This window comes from Strongylocentrotus purpuratus, unplaced genomic scaffold (assembly GCF_000002235.5).
Source record: "Strongylocentrotus purpuratus isolate Spur 01 unplaced genomic scaffold, Spur_5.0 spur5_scaffold_6, whole genome shotgun sequence".
Lineage (NCBI taxonomy): Eukaryota > Metazoa > Echinodermata > Echinoidea > Camarodonta > Strongylocentrotidae > Strongylocentrotus > Strongylocentrotus purpuratus.
This window is the reverse complement of record NW_022145612.1, coordinates 55,904,166-55,924,282: the sequence shown is the minus strand read 5'-3', so window position 1 is coordinate 55,924,282 and position 20,117 is coordinate 55,904,166. Positions and strand designations below refer to the sequence as shown.

The 20,117-nt window shown below is 39.3% G+C and overlaps 2 protein-coding genes and 4 non-coding genes across 7 annotated transcripts; 5 read left to right on the top strand and 1 right to left on the bottom strand.

Moving 5' to 3' along the window:
- Positions 1–264: 264 nt before the first annotated feature.
- On the bottom strand, positions 265–9,617 carry LOC591412 (isoamyl acetate-hydrolyzing esterase 1 homolog). 2 transcript variants are annotated; one of them, XM_011665394.2, is made up of 6 exons: positions 9,468–9,617; positions 5,972–6,024; positions 5,037–5,235; positions 3,177–3,285; positions 2,255–2,373; positions 265–1,639 (listed from the first exon to the last, which is right to left on the bottom strand). In XM_011665394.2, the coding sequence occupies exons 1-6, from the start codon at positions 9,513–9,515 to the stop codon at positions 1,463–1,465; spliced, it is 705 nt and encodes a 234-aa protein (XP_011663696.2). In that variant the 5' UTR covers positions 9,516–9,617; the 3' UTR covers positions 265–1,462. The 2 variants fall into 2 exon arrangements, with proteins under 2 accessions (XP_011663696.2, XP_796067.4); XM_790974.5 differs by lacking the exon at positions 5,037–5,235 and adding an exon at positions 4,391–4,589 and having other exon boundaries at positions 9,468–9,615.
- Positions 9,618–12,548: 2,931 nt separating this feature from the next.
- Positions 12,549–19,214, top strand: LOC578192 (60S ribosomal protein L4). Its single transcript, XM_778380.5, has 8 exons — positions 12,549–12,618; positions 13,466–13,643; positions 14,682–14,927; positions 15,328–15,452; positions 16,124–16,253; positions 16,936–17,092; positions 17,748–17,994; positions 18,988–19,214. The coding sequence occupies exons 1-8, from the start codon at positions 12,616–12,618 to the stop codon at positions 19,057–19,059; spliced, it is 1,158 nt and encodes a 385-aa protein (XP_783473.1). The 5' UTR covers positions 12,549–12,615; the 3' UTR covers positions 19,060–19,214.
- Positions 14,293–14,362, top strand: LOC115919561. The gene has a single exon (XR_004061913.1). It is a non-coding gene; the product is annotated as a small nucleolar RNA SNORD18 (small nucleolar RNA).
- LOC115919566 lies at positions 15,770–15,843 on the top strand. The gene has a single exon (XR_004061918.1). It is a non-coding gene; the product is annotated as a small nucleolar RNA SNORD57 (small nucleolar RNA).
- Positions 16,586–16,658, top strand: LOC115919565. Its single transcript, XR_004061917.1, has one exon. It is a non-coding gene; the product is annotated as a small nucleolar RNA SNORD57 (small nucleolar RNA).
- LOC115919564 lies at positions 18,175–18,247 on the top strand. Its single transcript, XR_004061916.1, has one exon. It is a non-coding gene; the product is annotated as a small nucleolar RNA SNORD57 (small nucleolar RNA).
- Positions 19,215–20,117: the final 903 nt, after the last annotated feature.

Here is a 20,117-nt window from a genome sequence, read left to right as displayed (position 1 = left end):
GTGCATACGGTTAACGCGGAACATTGAACTTTCACTGGTTAAAGCACACTAAACATTTTATTTCTTCTGGGACTGGAAAGTGACATAACTTTACCAGTGTTATCATTATTATTTGATTAGATGTCACCAGCCCTTTACTCCTGCTACAAAGGTGATCGAAAACAAACGCAGGTATTTGTCACATCCATGACTCTGACTTTCAGTTTGATATATTGTTAAACTTCCTCACCATTGCCTATCATAATCCTTTAACACCTACTGAATCTAAATTGCTATAGAGCCAGATTGAATTTCTCTAGGGCCAGACAGGATGCAATACTGCCTTGTTCTTTCACACCATTTATTATTCCATGAAGCTGCACAGAATGTGATGCTATCCAAAAAAGAACAAAAGCTTTGGTCTTGCAGATTTTATTACTTCATTTAACACTTCAAAACGCTGTGAATTAGAAAAAATATTTTGTGCACAGCTAGAATGTATAAAATCAACCTCAAATAACTTCACATGGCTTTCTATGGGCCAACGGATAAGGAGTACCAGATGAAGAAAATAAAGAATAACACAATTGTGCACCGCGTGGGTCCTATTTTATTCACTTGTTACCCTCACTTGTTGCTTTAATGTTAATTGAGACTTCAAACTTGTGAAATCTTTTTACAGAAGTTAGGTTAGAAACTAATATTTTGAACATAGTATTATGACAGGGAACTACTAATATACAGAACAAAATATGTTTTTTGGGTGATCGGTATACTTTAAACATTTTTACAATAGAGTTTCAATCTATAAGCCACAATTAGTGCTCTTTTGAATTCTGATAAGGACTGTAACATACCATGGTACATACTTCAATAAAGTGGTATCTTGTTATCTTCACATGAAATGGACAAGCCAAGTGCTTGGTATTAAATTGGCAAAATGAAAAAGATCACTATGAATACAAAGATTAATTTTCTTTTTAAAACAAGAGCTTTAAAAAAAAAGTTGAAAGACACACAAATGGTATTTGAGACATTCATAGACTGCTTTTAGCAACAAATATTGTCACAAAACTCTAAATAGATTTAATAATGAAATACAAGTTATCTCATGTATAGACTATCATACAAGAAAGTAAGAACCTACATCTCAGCCAGTGCCTCTTTGAGTTATTATGTGGAATAGCCAGAGCATGGCTGTCCACTGAATATGTTGCCAAGGAAATGGGGAGTATAGTTTCAAAAATATATATATATATATATATATATATATATATATATATATATATCTTACTTTGCTGTCACAAATATTTTTAAAATAGTTGAGGGATAGCTCTTCTATGTTCGCTCATGACCAATTTGTAGACAAGAAAATTTCAGAGAGGGATACACAGTAATTAGTATAAGATTTCAGTTGATCTAATGGCCTCCGTCAATGGCATTGTTGAGGAGAGAAAATAAAACATGGGGGAGCACCGCATCGTCAACTCTGCTGGAAGCTCTTCTCTGGATTAGCATAATCTACTTCACTCCAGTCAGGGAACTGCTCAGATAGAGAGGAGGTACAGTCTTCTACAAAACCAGAGAGCTGCTTGTAGAGGAAACCAGCTCCATCCGCTGAGAGATGAAGACCATCCGAAAGGAATCGTGGACCCCAGTTCTACAAGAAATAACAACGAGGGAAAGGAGAATCAATTAAAAATAAAAACACAAGAACTGGGTGTGAGTTTGACAATTTTGATCGCTGTCTTTTTGTTGAGGAGGGCGTTTAACCTGCTAAGATCATTCAATGAGAGATCATCTTTTGAAGATGCTCTTAGAAAACCTAATGTACACTTGAAATAAAAAAGACCATATTTTAGCTATCCAGAATTGAAAAATTTAAGAAGATAGACAATTTAAAAATATTTCCTTATTATTCACAAACACTTTTATGAAACATGCCGCAGGTTAGTTCATAAAATAATATCAAGTCGTGAGTTACTAAAGTGAATAAATTGTATAGTATGTTACTTTATCATTTGCACGGCAAAGATATAAGGAGGAATAAAACTGTTATCTATTCTAAATAAGTTTCACTGAGTCTGGAGTTGTAGGCTATTCCTTCTTACTGCTGGAATGAGAATGAAAAGGTACAGTCTATCTACAAGGGGTTGCACAAAGGGGGCTTGGAACCTAGATCATCATAAACATGGGGGGGGGGGGAGGGGGTAATTTTTGCCATGGGGCAAGTGCTTTTTAAGAATGGTGTTACCTTTTTTCTTGCATCCCTTACCTCTTCTTTCTGCATTGCAGTCCATATATCAATGACCTTCACATCTAAGTCCTGAGCTAGGGTCACACAAGCTTTGGCATAAATCCCTGAGTTCTTTAATGTCCTATTCAGAGCTGTACCTGGTGGGGGAAAATAAGCAAAGATGGTTTGGGTCAGCAGTACATGCCTCTCTGGTAGGAGACTTTTGGGACAAAATCAAAATGATTTGATGAGTCTTGATTTATGGAAATTACTTTCAAATGTCTTTGATTGACTCTTTCACCAAACTAGCAGTTTGTTTTGTAATGGATAATGAATTACTGGGGGGGGGGGGGGTTAAGTGATATGAAAAACACAGTCTAAGCCGAGTTCAGGTATATCATCCATAGCTTGATGAATAGAGTAAACCATCTGTAGCTTGAGTACTTCACAGGGATTGAAGTTCACAGAATAAATTTCTCAGTAGGATATACAAATGTCACAACAAATTTCAGTATTTATTGTAAAAAATGTTTTTATTTCATACCAAGATTGACTACAGAGATTAAATCCATTCAGACATACTAGGTTATATCATCTGCCAATGACTGATTTAATATCTTTCAGTTTCTCAACAGGCATTTTGTTAACCAGGCACTGGAACTTCTAAAATAATGGACTTCATATATGCTGACTTTTGAAAAGGCTGCAAGGTGACTAGACAGCATGTTTGTGATAGATTTTTCAATAAAAAAAACAAGCAATGTTGACAAATTTATAACAATATTCCCTACAGTCCAGGCTTCTGCCAATTTCTAAAAGATGAAATTTATATTGCACACATATCAATCCCAGGGGGTGCTCAAGGAGCCTTCAAAGCTTAAGCCCAGCATTCAAGAGTACTTCCTGCCAGGTACCCATTTACTACACCTGGGTGGAGAGTGGAAATTATAGATTTATATACCTTTTTCTTTACAGCCTGCACCCCACAATGCTTCATCTATAGGAGGAGGTGTGATCAGGAGTATCTTCTCCTTGCGGATGCCATTACTCTCAAGATAGTTCACGATTGCCTGTAAGAAGGAAAAGAAAGACCAAGAATTTCTAGTTTTCATACAGTGTAGATCACACATTATCAGATATTTTTTATTTGCAAGCAAAAGAGATCAGTAGCACTGGAAAGTATTTGTAACAAAAGTTAAAAGTTGGATCTCTAATTACATTTCTCAAATTTTGTCAGTAGACTACCAAATCAACATGGCATTTGTATTTTTTAGTCAAAGCAAAAATGTATCAACAATTGAACAATCAAATTAGTATTTGGGTTTTAATGACAATAATCACTAGCTGAGCATACTGTCCTGCATTGCCAAATGACTTAGATATGTATTACTTCATAGTCAGTCTGCCAACTGGCTGCATAAAATAAATGCAACAGAATTACCAAAATAATTTGAATTGGTAGGATACTATAAAACCGAAGATACTTAAAGATAGATTAAATGAGTTGTGTTAATAAATAAGAACAGTACAGTTAGCAACAAATTCTAATTACAATTACCCAGGTGCAAACAGGGTGCTAAGATGATTTTGTACAACACTTACCATGAAATCTATACCTTACCCTAATATAAACATAGCTTAACAGGGCCTTGGAACCCTAGTTTACACACAAAATTCTTTGCCAGCCATTATGCAAAACCCATTATCTCAGCTAAACGAATATAGGCTCTGTTCCATATATGCCCTGCGCTAAAGCTGCTTAGCCACAGACTGATGAATTTCAGCTAGGGCACGCTTCACAAAATTTTGTTGGTTTTATGGAATTCTGTTTAGTGTGAAATAGAGTCAGTGCGAGCTGACTAGTGAAACCTAAGTACTGTAGAACCCTCTGGCCCGAATTCACAAAGGAGGTTTAAATTTAACCCATGGTTTAAATCTTCATTTACATAACCCATGGTCTAAAATTAGCGTAAAATAAGCGTGACAATCAGAGGTCTAATATTAGACATGCGCAAGGCAAGGTACGCTTATTTTGCGCTAATTTTCAAACCATGGGTTATGTAAATGAGGGTTTAAACCAAGGGTTAAATTTAAGCCTCCTTCGTGAATTTGGGCCAATGACACCAGGATTGTACAAAAGCACATACAAAGCATTAAATATTAAATCCTAAGTACCTTCATGTTATCAGCATAATCCTGAACACCTACAAACTGGCATGGCCACACCTCTTGCAAGCTAGCATCGTTAGCACCAAAAAACACTGTCATGGCAACCGCATCTTTGAGGAGTTCAGTAGGCAAGGCAGTCTGCATGATCATGCGAGCCCAACGGGAGTTGTACCCGCTAAACCCTCTGTTTACTATATCACATTTCCTGAAAGATCCAAAATAGGAGAAATTTAATTTTCTCTCAATAAAATCAAATGTGTTTAAGCCATGTTTTAGCTTGATAAATAAATACCTGCATAGATCAGCTTTATCTGTTAAAAAGGAGATTTCCTTAGCGATGTGATTGCTCTAAAAGTCTTTTATATATCCATTTTGGATACAAAATGTAACACTGATCACTTATTACAGTATCTCCATTATTCAATTCAGTACAATATCATCAAATATTGGTGCTAACAAAAGTAACAAGCATGCACAGCATACAAAAAATGCAAGCATACATGCAGCCAGGGAGATTGAGAAAATATGAGTGAATCTTTGAGAGTTTTACATCATCCTGCTCAAAATGTCATTTTGCATCCCTAGCAGGTGTCTAGGATTACTGCTGACAAATGAAAGACTGCTTTCTAGTCTGGATATCACACAATCATACCTTTATATTTACTGTATAGTCTTCCACAGGCACATGCTTATCTGGCTGCAGTTCTAGTAAACATGCATCATTCGCACCAAAGAATACAGTTGCCATGGCAACATTTTGCAGCAATTCATGCGGAAGAATGTACTGAATGCCAGTACGTGCCATTTTAGTATTGTAGCCAGAGATTCCTCTACAAATGATATCACATTTTCTGGAGATGGAAATGAAAAATGAATGTAGTAAAAATAAAATAAGAATGTTTATCTCAATATCTGTCCTGATTACAAGTTATGTTCTGGTAGTGATCAATAATGTATTACAGAGTTTTGTTGTTGATGGTGATTAGAAGGGATGTGGTAGTGGTGGTGTGGTGTGGTGTGGTGTGGTGTGGTGTGGTGTGGTGTGGTGTTGTGGTGGTGGTGGGGGGGGGGGTGGTGGTGGTGGTGGTGGTGGTGGTGGTGGTGGTGTTGATAGTGATGATGATAATGAGTATGTTCAATGGTACTGCTGCTCTCTGATGATAATGGTGGTAATAGTGATGGTTATGTTGTTAAGGGTGGTGGTAGTGATCATTACCAATGGTGATGATGATGGTGGTGATGATGATGCTGATGATGATGATGTCGATGATGTAAGCATGATATGTGGTAATATTGATGATGAAAATGACGATGACAATGATGATGGTTATGACAATTATGATGACAATGTTGATGCTGATGCAAATGATGATTGTAGTGGTAGTACTGGGTGTAGTATATTGACGATTATACTTGTGTTGCATGGTTGTGATGATTCTAGACATTCATATGCTATATTTTGTTTAATCTATTCAAAGGTGCAAACTCTTAAATTAATTTTTAAACAGAAATAAATGGGTTGAGCTGCCTCCCTAAAAAACATTTAATATTCATTCACAATTATCATAAAAATCATAAGTAGTTTACCTCTGAAGTTGATCAGCTATCGATGCACCCCATCCTCCTAGCTCAAAGGAACGCTGTAAAAAGTTAAGCAAAATGTAATAATAATTGGATTTATAAGGTAAGGTATCTCGAACAACATGTAGGTAAAAACTGAAATTGCCTTGTTTTATAAAATTTCTTTACCTTTACCTTTACCCGAGATTCTGGAAGAATGCTGTGTTCTCAGCAGTCGGGCTTCCAGTTCAATTTCATTTTCTTCCTTCTCGTAGTTGGGTGTCTTCTTGGTAAGTGTCTGGCTCAGTTCTGCGTCGGGTATTCTACTCATATGGGGAGCAGAAACACTTGTCCTTCCATACTCGATCCAGTCTGGCTTTAAAGGCATTCACCGTGGTAGCAGTGACTACCTCTTCAGGAAGTGTGTTCCAGTCATTGATGACACGTTGGCTGAATGCATCCTGTCTAATCTTCGTTGAGCATCTTTGTTTTACGATCTTTAGACTGTGGCCTCTTGTGTTGCTAGTCGAGTGTTCAAAGAAGGTATCAACTGGGATGCGTTCAAGTCCATGGATGATTTTGAAAACCTGAATCATGTCGCCTCGCCGTCTGCGATATTCGAGGGAGGGAAGGTTGAGCGCCCGAAGTCTCTCTATGTAAGGACGGTTGCGGATGTCATAAATCATTTTGGTAGCTCTCTTCTGCACCCTCTCTATGGTTTTGGAGTCTGTCTTGAAGCGAGGGTACCATATGGAATCTCCGTAATTTATGACAGGTCTGACAAGGCCTTTGTACAGCTTTGGAATTGTGGACCTGTCTCTGCACTCAAAGCTGCGACGGATGCAGGAGAGTACTCCATTGGCTTTCTTGACAGCATATGCCACATGGTTATGGAACTTTAGCTCGTCATCAATGAGGATGCCGAGATCTTTCTCCTCTGATGTAGCTTCAAGGACATCATCTCCAAGGGCATAGATGTGTTTGACGTTTCCTGGGCCTATGTGTAGTACTTTGCACTTTTGTGTGTTGAAGTGCATTTGCCATGTATTGCTCCATTCCATTAGTGCATCAAGGTCAGATTGGATTGAGCACAGATCATCTTTGGTGGATGCTTTGCCATACAGTTTAGTGTCGTCAGCATAGATCTTGACAGACCCTTGAAGTCCATCTGGTAGGTCATTGATGCACAAGACAAACATTGTTGGGCCGAGAACACTACCCTGCGGCACTCCGCTCCTTACTTTTGTCCAGTCAGATAATTTATCATTGACTCTAACTCTCTGGCATCTACCTTGGAGGAAGTCTGCTATCCATTCCTTAATTTGGCCACATATACCGTATGTCTCAAGTTTTGATAGAAGGCGAAGGTGAGGTACACTATCGAAAGCTTTCTTGAAGTCTAAGTATACCACATCAATAGGGGTTCCTTTATCCAGCATCCCAGTCCATGCCTCCATGACAGTCAGAAGCTGTGTCACACAAGAGCGTCCTGGAACAAAGCCATGCTGTTCATCACACAGTAGGTCATTTTCCATCAGGTGGGCAATTATCTCATCTCGAATGAGTGACTCCAGAATTTTGCATGGTACTGATGTCAAGCTGATTGGTCTGTAGTTCTTAACATCCATCTTACTGGCTTTTTTGTGGACAGGTACCACATGACTGACCTTCCATGCACTTGGTAGTTTGCCTTCCTTCAATGATGCATTGTAGATTATGGAGAGGGGCTCTGAAACTGAGGCGGCTGTTTCTTTTAGAACGCAAGGGTGAATGCCATCAGGTCCTGCACATTTGTACTTTGACAGGTGGACAAGCTTCTTATAAACATCATCTTCAGAGATTGAGATAGATGTCAATGTCTCTCCTTTGTGTCTTGGTGGGAGTTTTGGAATGTGCCCTTTATCCTCATCAGTGAATGTAGTGGCGAAAAAGGTGTTCAATGCATCCGCTTTTCCTTTATCAGTTGATATTCGTTCACCGTCCGGAGTTCTGAGTTCGCCTAGTCTGCAAGAGGTTTTGAGTTTGCTATTTGTATACCTCCAGAATGCCTTGGGATTTGATTTCACATTCATAGCCAGGTCTTTCTCAAAATTCCTACATAACTGCTTGGTCAGAGTTTGCAGCTGCTTGGCTAATCTCCTTGCTCTCATAATGTCCACAGGATGTTTGGTCCTCTGTGCCTCTTTCCAAGCTCGATGTTTCTGGCTTTGTTTCCTCAGTGCCTCTCTAGTCATCCATCTCTGTTTCTTTCTGCGGTGTTTGGGTTTTGACTTCGGTATGAACTTCTCCATTTTTTCAGTCAGGGTGACTAAAAAGAACTCCCAAGCATCCTCTACACTTTTATTCTCCAATTCAGATTCCCACTCGATTTGGTCTAGCTCTTTACACATATCATCATACTGCCCTCTGTAAAACTGGAGGTGAAATTAACATATTTATTTAATACCAATGCCTTGTAATGTATTCTGATTTAGTACTCTTAAAGGACAGATTGTTATGACCCCTTTTCAATAATGCTGGCACCTGGCAAGGCATCTGCATTCAGAACAGCCATTCAAGCGGTGTCAGCATGAAAATAGACATTAGTCCTTACAAGAGTTGAAAATGACCCACTACTTGCAGGCTTTCAAGAAAAATCTTTTTCAATAATGGTCATGATATAAAGTCATTATATTTTGCGGAGTATTTTTCCTAAAAACGAAGACATTACAATATACACTTTCTCACAGGTTTCACCGCTGCACAATTACAATACAATTGCATACCGACCGACACGCGTGGTGCGGGCGCACAAGTGTGCGTTAAGTTATCAACTGTAATCTCAGATCCTCATTAGATCTATATTCATGTAGACTCTATGTAGTCCACATCATGTCGATGACAACCATTTTGATGATCCCTAACTTCACACACGCAGGCCTGCCCAGCGCCCGCAGCCCTTTGTCGGTATGCAATTGTAATTTGTATTGTAATTGTGCAGCGGTTCGGAGTGCATGAAACCTGTGACTGAAGTGTGAGAAAGGACTTGGTTTTTATGAATAAATTGACACAAAACAGGTAAGAAACATTACAACTTTTAAATCATGACCATTATTTAAACAATTGATGAAGATTTAGTTGATTTTTGGTATGTCTCCAAAAATGGACGAAAGGTACCCTCCCCTCCCCCCCCCCCCCCCCCCCCCCCCCCCCCCCCATTGAGCAAAAAAAAATTTGCATAGAATCTCCCTCGAAGCAGTGCCCTAAAGATGACAGCCCTGATTCAGCCCTGATTATTAATCCATGATGAACATTGAAATTGTTGCTATAAAATCAACGAATTTTTCGCTGTCAACACTGGTCAATGGGCCTTGCCCTGTCGACTCGATCTGAGAGCGAGATTGCATGGGATAGGAGCAGAAGGTGACAGCTCACGGCACACAGCGCTCGCGATCGCGGGAACTGCTGCCATGGCCTTGCCAATGTCCCAGCGTTTCAGCTCAGCCTCAGCTGAGTGATCTAACTAGAACTTAGAAGCCATTACCTGTGTTATGGAGTCACCAAACAAAACTACTTTCGGCCACTTGCTCATGGTGCCTGATGGAGAAACTGCCTTTATCAGCCTCGATTCGATACGATTATTTATTCGGCTCGAGCGTGACGGCTGAATTTGCAGACTAGTACTGTAGTAGTGAATTGTTTCCGCAAGCTACACACATCGACCACGGAAAATTCGCCTACCAAACGTAACAGCGCTAGAACAAGAGGCGAATCGCAAACTGGTTTATCATATCCCCCACTTATTACCACCACTATCAAAACACTCCCGGAGGACAATTATTCCCCTGGAAAATTGCCCCCCCCCCCCCACGGTCAATTACCCGGAGGACAATTACCTGCTATGAAAATCAATCCCGGGTGTGGGTGTGTGTGTGAGTGGGTGGGGGGGGGGGGGTCTCACATGATATCTTGTCCAATTGCTCGGCAACTGTCTTGGCCGGTAATATTGTTGTCCATGGGGGTAATTTTTCAGGGGGGCCGGGGTTATTGTCCAGGGGTAGAACCGTCCTTGGGGGAGGGTAATTTTCTGGGGGGGGGGGGGGGTTGGGTTAAACCCCCCTTCATTTTTTTAATGTGTGTATTTTGGAGCAACCCCCCCCCCCCCAACGGAGCAAAATATCAAATTTTCAATTTTCGAGAAAAAAAAAAAAAAAAATATATATATATATATATATATATATATATATCCTTTACCCCCCCCCTCCCCCTTATTCAGCGGCTGGCTGAGTCGTTGCAAAATTTTCGTCCAGATTTAAAAATGTTACACCCCCCCCCCTTGAAAAAATCCTGCGTACACTACTGGTCCCGCGGAGGGTTGGGGAATTTTCCAGGGTCCTCGGGTGGTAGTTTAGTGGTAGTGTACCTAATGGTAATTTTCCGGGGAGTGGGCGATATGATAACTAAGTTTGCGATTCACCTCACCCTAGAACCATGCTTGGGGGGGGGGGGGTAGAATTTTATGAGGGATTTTCCGGTTTCGGGGGTTGATACGGTCTATGTCCTGATATTCACTCTAATTTACGGCTCCACCATTTAGCCTCTCATAAACATGCACTGCGTTTTAGAATCCATGATTTATCTCGATTAATTCACTATTACAATTGATTGATGTCAAACTTCTTATATGTGGCCAATATAACTTCGGTGTCAAATTAGTACTATATCCACCGCACCCACCACCCCCCCCCCCTGTTCCCCAGCGAAAGCCTCAAAATTCTCCTCGTGTTATAATGGTATCCTCTCAAGGCTCTCTTATGCTTTTGCCAATTTACCTTCCATATATACTAAAAATAAGAGATTTAACAAAGCATTGATATTTTCTAGGAAGCATATGGCAGATTTGCCTTTGTTCGTCTCAGTGGCTGGCCCTGGGTTTGGCCTGAAAAGTATAGTTTAGCAGTCGGTTCACTAATCATCAGAGGCGGCGACAGGTAGTCTTGCAGCTCCCGCGAGTGACAGAAATAACTTAGCATAAGGCTATATAGGGGGGGGGGGGGCAAAACACATTTTCGTCCCCCCCAAAAAACAAAAAAAACTGCCCCCCCCCCCCCGAAAATAAATTTAGCAGTAAAGGAGTGAAAATGGTTTATATTTTTTTAGCAAATACAAAAACAAAAAACAAAAACATGAATCACATAAAAAATTATATTCCATCCAAAGAAAAAGAGAATAAACAGGAATTGAATTTCCTAAACATTCCACAGGACCCTAAACTTAGCAATGCAGGGAAAACGTGCATATCGCAGAATTGTTGTGAGAGGATGGGAAAGCGGTGGACACTGTCGTACTGATGGGCAGTTGCGAATCAATAGGGGGCCTGGACCCCCTCCCCTGACCTAAAAACAAGTAAATTTACACTTTAAATTAAAAAAGAAGCGGGCCCCCTCTCCCTGGCGCATTGGGGGGGGGGGGGTAGGTGTTGATTCGACACTAAATATTTGCTCACGAATTTGGAAGAAAAAAATTAAGGCCCCTGGATGCTTATCTAAACCGTAATTGAAGGAAAACCCCTGAGCTTCACGGGGCTTAGACCCCTGCACCCCGCCAATTAGTGCCCTGTCAGTGTCACAAATAATTAGGTAATAATATGCTCATCTGACCGTAATTAAATGTCTAAAACCCCTGAGCTTCCCGGGGCTCCCCCCCCCCCCTGGACCCTACAAGGGGCCCAAATATCGGCCTCTGAATGCTCATTTGACCATAATTATGCCAGCGCTACAAATAAGGTATGTATGCCTAAATATGCATATCTGACCGTTATTTAATGCCTAAAAGCCCTGAACTTCCCGTGGATGCCCCCCCCCCGGCCCCACGCCAATTTATGCTCCACTCGCATTGCTAACTGCACTCTACCTGATCGCCTGCATATAACATGTAAGAGTGTTGGTGATGCATATTTTTTGTTTTAAAATTTGAAAATTTGATATTTTGTTCCGTTGGGGGGGGGGGGGGGGTAAGGTCACCTTTTTTAGGTCAGCCATTGGCATCATCTTTCTTTTTTTTCTTCTATTAATAATAATAATAATCAAAAGGGGGGGGGGGTATTTTCAGAAAAACTTACACAAAACATACATATAAAAAAAAAAACTCAAGGGGGGGGGGTTATACCCCCCCCCCCCGGGTCAAGCCTGCCAGCATATCTACATTTTGACTATTTAACCTTTGCAAAAAAAAAATGTTGACTTAATATTTAGAGGGATAACGTGTACTAGAAACCCCGCCAGAAACTAACCATTCGATGTAGAAAAAGATTGATGTGATGTTCGATGAACGGCGGAGCATTCGAATTTCAGTAGGTCGAACTTATACGGGACGAGAAATTATCAGATCGAGTTTTCTTTAGGACTGTCATATCGCGCATTAAATTAGTTCATTTATTAATTGATTAACCTCTAAATTCAGCTCCAGATATGTAACTGTGGAACATCCATTGATAATAAAGAGTCAATTTAGACATTAGATGTATTAAATGTTATCTTATAAACGCAAAAATAAGGCGAGATTTGTATTCGTATTGTTAAATAGTTCCGACTGTTTCAGCCCAATCACATGTTTCTCATGTACGATCTTTTCGCCTGTGGTGGCTCTCGTGTCTAAATTACGATCGAAAGCTGCTAGCAAATACAGTCAAAATGGTACTTAATCTTCTTTGATTTGAAAAAATAGTATAAAATCTGTATCATGAATGAATTTATATTTCTATGTTACGTGGTATTTTAATGTCAACGCCCTTGTAGCTCAAATTTTAGGCCACATTTGCACCGTTATGTCCCGCCACGTTCTTGTCGTTCATTTTCGTACGGGTATTCTAATGCAAATTATCTTGCAAGGCAACGTAGCTGAGCACAGTTATATGAAAGGCAGTGCGAAATGCACGTGTGCTACCTCCAGACCTCGCACAATGCACATTACGCTTTAGAGATTATGAACACGATGTTGAAAATGATTTTTTTTTGTGAATTGTGCTTGATTCATTAAATTGTGTTAAGTGATGTGTGCATGAATGATGAATAATTTTGAGGTTTGTTTATTAACGATGAGTGTTTTTGTGCTTGGTTAGATTTCTAGTTATTTTTTGGAATGTTGAGAGTTGATAGCACAACAAGTCTTCCGATAAATTGTGTAAACAGAAGTTACAACATTTTTTAATCATGTTTGACAGGTGAAAAACATGGTTTGGGTCTGTTGGAAAGAGTTTTGACTGTGATTAGTAGGGGGCGCTGGTCTGAGAATAAGGATTGTCCGCCTAAACGAGGATCAACTTCGTAAACGCCGGCAAATCGCTTCTCAAAAAAAAAGGATCGGTCACATTTTTGCAGATTTTTTGCAGACCAGTGCCCCTACTGGTAATCTCAATCCCCAAATCCCTCGAGATGATTTAATATTATTAATAGTTTTCCACATGTCCACCCTGCCCCCCCCCCCAATTGATTCTCACTCTTGAAACCAGACTGACTTTTTTCACTATCACTTTTTCTACAGGCTGTTGCAGCTGCAAGACCACTTGTTACAGTGTACAATGAGAAGAATGAGGTTACCGGAACCAATGTGACCCTCCCAGCTGTCTTCAAGGCACCAATCAGGCCTGACATTGTCAACTATGCCCACACCAACATGAGGAAGAACAGCCGTCAGCCCTACGCTGTCAAGAGGATCGCTGGTAAGTTGTTTGTAGTTACGTCACCACAGCTCAGCCTTTTCTTAGATGTGGAATTTGTGAAGTCCAGCTTTTGGGGAAAAAGAATTTTGTTTATAGAGAGTAATGTATCTCAATTAATGCAGTTTGCAGATATTCGAAAAACTTTGAATAGTGGTGAGTGAGTGAGTGATGGCAGGACTCCACACTAACTATTTTGGAAAGGGGGTCAGATTTCACTTTTTAGAGTCGGTGTGCATGAGCCCTAGGTAAAAATCATCAAATTATAGGGCCCCCGACTTCTTTTTGTTGTTGTACCCTTTTGCCCCGGGCACCTGCTTGTGTCGAGCCCTGGGGAGTGTTTCACAAAGATCCTAAGTAGAACTTAACACTAAGTTGGACTTAAAAAGTATGGACAGCCATTGGAGCCTTAAAATGAAATATATTCAAAAGCAAAAATTGGAGTATTTTAGACTTTTCATCAATTCCACATCAAGAACATGAAATCTCCCATGATAATAGAAAATATGAATGATTTGAATCAACATTTTATGCCTTCTAAACAAAAAATTACAAAATGTTTTCAAGGATTCTAATGGCTTCCCATAAATTTTAAGTCCGACTTAGAGATAAGTTCAACTTAGGATCTTTGTGAAACACCCCCCTGGACAGATTGTATGATGATACTTCAACTTCAGGTCCGTGTTTTTGAATGACCTTGATAATAATGAAGTTCTGAACCAGTGATCTTGACACTCTATGCCAGGTTGTAGGGAGATAATTAGTTGAAATTATGCCCACTTGTTAAGCAAATTTCCAAGGAAAACTTAAAATTAATATTAGTTGAACTGCTTCTGCTCAAACATTAGATTGATGGGTAAGGGTTTTTGATAGCTTTCATAATGTTAGTATGATGGACAACAAAATTGGATTTTGTACATTTGATTGCAGGGAAGTTGGTCATATTGCTAATAACTTCATCAATCGTAATATAAATGTGTTATTTTGTTGAAAACATCCACAAACTTAATATGAGCTCCTTGGTTACGTCCATTCTTTCAGGTCACCAGACCAGTGCTGAATCTTGGGGTACAGGACGTGCCGTCGCCCGTATCCCCCGTGTCCGGGGTGGTGGTACCCACCGCTCTGGTCAGGGAGCCTTCGGTAACATGTGCCGTGGCGGACGCATGTTTGCCCCTACCAAGATCTGGCGTAAGTGGCACACACGCACCAACATCAGCCAGAAGCGCTTCGCCATGTGCTCCGCTCTCGCTGCCTCGGCAGTCCCAGCACTCGTCATGTCCAAAGGTAATGGAAGGGAGATCAGCTGTCATCGTATATTTGACATGCGTAATTGCATGTTTTAAAAAGGCTGCCATAACAGTTTTTTTTTGTAACTTTAAATAGTTTTGCTGTCTTTTTAAATGTTCATTCAGTATGGCAACAAAATGAATACAAACTAGATGCGCTCTGTTTCGGAAACAAGATTTAAATTTCCTTCAGTTTTCTTTTGTATCTGCCTGACACAAAGGAGAGCTTGATCATCACCATGATATGAATATTCTACATGAATATGCCTCAACAATTCACATTTCTAAGTAATCCTTGACCATGATGGTTGGTAGTTGCAAGGTATTCTCACATTTTGAGGTCACTTTTTTATCATGGTGATTGTTAATAACATTCTTTGATTAAATGCTAATTGCAGGTCACATGATCATGGGCACACCAGAAGTACCCCTTGTTGTCAGTGACAAAGTCCAAGACTTCAAGAAGACCAAGGAAGCAGTCTACTTCCTCAAGCGCTTCAAGGCGTGGGAAGACATCAAGAAGGTAAATACCAACAAATTATTTTAATTTAAGAAGAAGATTATAGTTAAGAGGCCCTTTACCTGTAGGTAAAAACTAAAATAGGTAGTGATTAGGTAGTGACTTTTTGTTTTCCCCTCACAACCTCATATTTTGCAGTAGATGGAAACACTTTGTGAGAATACTGTCACTTCTTGGAAACTAGTTAGAGGGTTCTCTCTGAATCTAATGTGCATGCTCTCCCTTTATTTCATGAACTATTTTCAAAATGTTTATTTCAACATTGCAGTCACTTAAATTCTTAGACCTTTATCTATGATCCATTTATATTGTATTCCCATCCCAGATGATGTTTATCTGTACCTGAATTCATTGAATATGGAGGATAACAATACTGATTTAATGAGACTGATGGGATTTGTGGGAATGCTTTGTCCATCGCATTGCTTTTGATCTAGAGGGTGAAAGCAATGATTCATTGACAACTGCTTTGTATAACCAGTTTGTGTTGTTCTTGTCCAAGACCATTTGAATGAGACAACTAGGTACCATTTCATAAAAGCATGAAGTGGTTCGACAGTATGCCAGTTTGAAAAAACTGGTTTTCAGTTGCGTGTGTAACAATGCAAATTAATAGAAAGAAGATATTTGTAAATCTACCATGTTGTTGGTCCTTGTTGTTCTGTGTACCTTAGGTGTACAAGTCTCGTCGCATGAGGGCAGGCAAGGGTAAGATGAGGAACAGGAGGTTCGTCAGACGTCTCGGTCCCCTGGTTGTGTACGATCAAGACAACGGCATCACAAGGGCCTTCAGGAACATCCCAGGTGAGTGCACAGCTTAATATTTGGTTTTATTTGCAGCACCTCTGCTCATCACATTACAAATTAAGAGCTAAACCAATAACAAAATATTCATTTCTTTGGACTTGTTTTACTCGTTACAGTGTGGTTATCCAAGATAACCTGTAAGAAGGGAAACTGTCAGATGACATTTTGAGATATCTGATCATTCCTGTTCGTGAAGGTTTTTTCAATCCATAGTCAGTGCTAGCAGTTGTAAAACAGGTATCACATACCCAAATCTTAGCTAGTGATTAAAAAAAAAAGGGCTGGACCAATTCCTTACACTAGTATTCAATAGCAGACTCTGACTGTATCCCAAATGATGTTCCATTCTACCTGAATTCATTGAATATGGAGGTTAGAAAACTGATTTAATGAGACTGATGGGATAAATAGTACTTCAAATATTGTTTCCCTTTTTCCAAAGAGTTGAGAGGGAGAAAAATGCCTAAGTTTTGGTTGCAGGGGACAAAAATAAACACATAACCTGTGGAAGGGCATTGTATCATGTCACAAATTCCAGGTGGCTACTTCTTCAGCAGAAATTGAAAGAAAAGAAAATACCGGGAATTAACTATGTGACAATAGAAACGAGATGATGCTCTCTTATTTATCACAGAATGTTGACATGGCTGGAATGATTGTAAACCTTTCTCATTTTTAGGTGTGACACTTCTCCAGGTCTCAAGACTGAACCTCTTGAGGCTAGCTCCCGGTGGCCATGTTGGACGGTTCTGCGTATGGACAGAGTCTGCATTCAACAAGCTTGATGGCCTCTACGGCACATGGAAGAAGGCTTCCTCAGAGAAGTCCAACTGGAAGTGAGTTCACAGAGTGGCATGAAATGCTCGCAAATTCAATGAGTGGTTTAGAAAAAAAAGAGTTGCTTAGAGTGGTTTTGTAAAAGTTTATGTGACAAAGGGATTGAATCATAACGAACAGTTGAGAGAGTTTTTTTGTTTTTTTTAAACACATGATGCATTTATATGGATAAAACTTCTTGCATTTGGTGTCCCTATTACATTTGTAATGTAAAGGCCACTTAAATTATGAAGAAATCAGATAGATCTATCCTCTTTGTAAGGTAGTATTATACTCATTATTTTGCAGCAAAGATTAATAGTAATAAGTGATCGTGACCTGAGGAGCAAGAATGCATAAATATCAATAGTTGACATAGCAAATTTTTGGACTCGAATCACAGGAAAACAGCAACTCAAAATGTTCATTTTTGAATATCTAAATTGTTCTTAATCATCAGTCCGGTAAAACGTGCCTAAATGCAAGTGGTGTTATAGAAAGGGCTTGCTTGAAGTATTTAGTAAATCATCCTAAATAGAAATGAAAACCCTTTCACTGATATAAGAATTGCACTGAAAAGTGTTGTAGGCTTCTGCACATCTCATATTATGCTGTTGTAGGGTTAATATTCCAAACTTTAATTGTAAACCACCATCACCCTCTCTCTTCTCCTAGCCTCCCTATGCCCAAGATGACCAACACCGACCTGAGGAGGTTGCTGAGGAGTCAGGAGATCCGTCGCTCCCTCAGAAAGGTCAACACAACGTCATCCAAGCGCAAGGTCCTCAAGAAGAACCCTCTGAAGAACGCTAGGGTCATGTTCAAGCTCAACCCCTATGCCAAGGCACAGAAGCGCAACGCCAAGCTGGATGAGGAGAGGGCACTGGCCAAGAGGCAGGAGATCCTCGACAAGAAGAGGGGGGTATGTATTGTGTTCTTAGGGGATATACTGTAATGCTGTATTCATAACCTCGTTGTGCAAGTCTACTCTTTGTGTGCTCATATTAGAATAGTATTTCAGCCTTGTGATTTTATTTGTCGGTTGAAATTGCTATGGAATACCAATTGTTATGCATGTGTAAATGTATTGCAGAGTCTGTATCCCAAATGATGTTCCATTCTACCTGAATTCATTGAATATGGAGGTTAGAAAACTGATTTAATGAGACTGATGGGATAAGTGGGACTTCAAATATTGTTTCACTTTTACCAAAGAGTTGAGGGGAAAAAAACAGCCAAAGTTGTGGTTGCGGAAAAAATTAAACACATAACATTTGAAAGGCATTGTATCATGTCACAAATTCCAGGCTGCTACTTCTTCAGCAGAAATTGAAAGAATAGAAAATACTGCTAATATACTTTGTGTCCTGCTGTACTTAAAAACTTTCGGGATATACTGCAATGCTGTATTCATAACCTTGGTTCGCAAGCCTACTCTAGAACTTTAATGCATCTGCCTAGTGATGTTACTTGTTAGTTGACATTGCTATGGAATACCAATTGTTATGCACATGTAAATATATCCAAGATGCTTCAAAGCGGATTCATATGCCTGAACAGACAGCCGATAGTGAACACTAGATCCATTTCCAAAACTGCCAATTTTTCATAGTGTTTGATTGAATGTCAAAATCGGATCGACATGCACAACGGACAGAAACACTGCCATTGTAACTTGCCTGTCTACTTTCATATGGATTATTCCAATACCAATTTTATTTCTATTTTTGTTTGCTGCAGTAGAAAGTACATGAGATTGGCAAAGACACTGGGTGAATAGTAGATCAACAAAGTACACTTTTCACATTCTATTTCAGAATTGAGTCTGTATTCATAATTGCCATTGGTGCCTGTTGTGTTATTTTCAACTCATAATTCATTTTCTGTTCATTTCCTTTGTTTCAATTGCCTACAGGTCAAGAAGGCAGCACCAGCAGCTAAGGGCAAAGGCAAGGCAAAGGCAGCCAAGGGCAAAGGAAAGAAGTAGAAAGCCAACCACATAGATATCCATTGTGATGGACATAGTGACTCTTATTATCCTCACTCTACACTGTGTCATGTGAGACCTTGAATTTAAAAGACCCAACACCAACAGGACTGTAAGATCAGCAATTCAATAAACAAGGCTTACAAAAAATGCAATCATGTGGTCAAGATTGTTTTTCCTTTGTCATGTGATCATCAGCAAGGTTCGAGGTTTGAGTTCATGGTATGTGAGTGTTGTTGTGTTCTGACGGAAACTAACCCTAAAATTAAAGCCGTGCAAAGAGATGCTGGTTATCAACTATCACAGTTTTGTTTCATGCAATATATGACTTGTTTGTCAGGTCTGTGGTTTCCCATTACCGGTAAATGTGATAGCAGAATCAAATTTTTATTTGAAAAAAAAACACCGTCTCATTACTGTAAAAACCAGAAACCTCATTAAATTCACAAGTGGTTTAGAACTGCATAAGTTTTGTCTTGTTATATAATGATTAAAAAAACAAGGTTTTGGAATTTAAGAAAGATCCTTGGTAGGAAAACAGTAATTAGAATCTATTGTGAAGTTCAGTTCTGAAATTATAATCCTGGTTCTACAGGTATATGGAGTTAACATGACATACTAAAAAGTTCTTCCAATATTATCAAAAAGTATGTAGCCAGAACCAAACAAGTGTAGAGTAAAAGAGCAAATAAAAAATGTCGGAAGGATTTATCGATGAGAAATCTGAATTCACAAGACATTCTACATGAATATTCTACATGTATTTGAGAAGCAAAGATTTTTTATTCACACCGTACTTTCAAACACGTTTCACTCTTGATTTCCAAGTTATTGTTTGTGCTACAAACTATTATCAGACAATATTCCAGAATACATATATGTCGAAATTTATATCTCATTTCAATTTGTGAGCTTCTGCGACATCTTCTGATTTATATTTTTTAATGGTGTTCACTGAAATTGCATGTGCTGCCAAATTTCCTTACAAACAGTTAAACGAAAATACAAATACAAATAAAACAAATTAAATTTTTTACATGGTATCCACTAATAATAAG

Bases quoted from the DNA above. Each gene is read 5' to 3' on its own strand.
- LOC591412 (XM_011665394.2), bottom strand. From the start codon at position 9,515: ATGAGCAAGTGGCCGAAAGTAGTTTTGTTTGGTGACTCCATAACACAG. The intron at 6,025-9,467 runs GTAATGGCTTCT...AACTTTTTACAG, and splicing joins TTGGTGACTCCATAACACAG to CGTTCCTTTGAGCTAGGAGG. The intron at 3,286-5,036 runs GTATGATTGTGT...TCCTTCTTACAG, and splicing joins ACTATACAGTAAATATAAAG to GCAATCGTGAACTATCTTGA.
- LOC578192 (XM_778380.5), top strand. The intron at 14,928-15,327 runs GTAATGGAAGGG...TGCTAATTGCAG, and splicing joins AGCACTCGTCATGTCCAAAG to GTCACATGATCATGGGCACA. The intron at 15,453-16,123 runs GTAAATACCAAC...TGTGTACCTTAG, and splicing joins CGTGGGAAGACATCAAGAAG to GTGTACAAGTCTCGTCGCAT.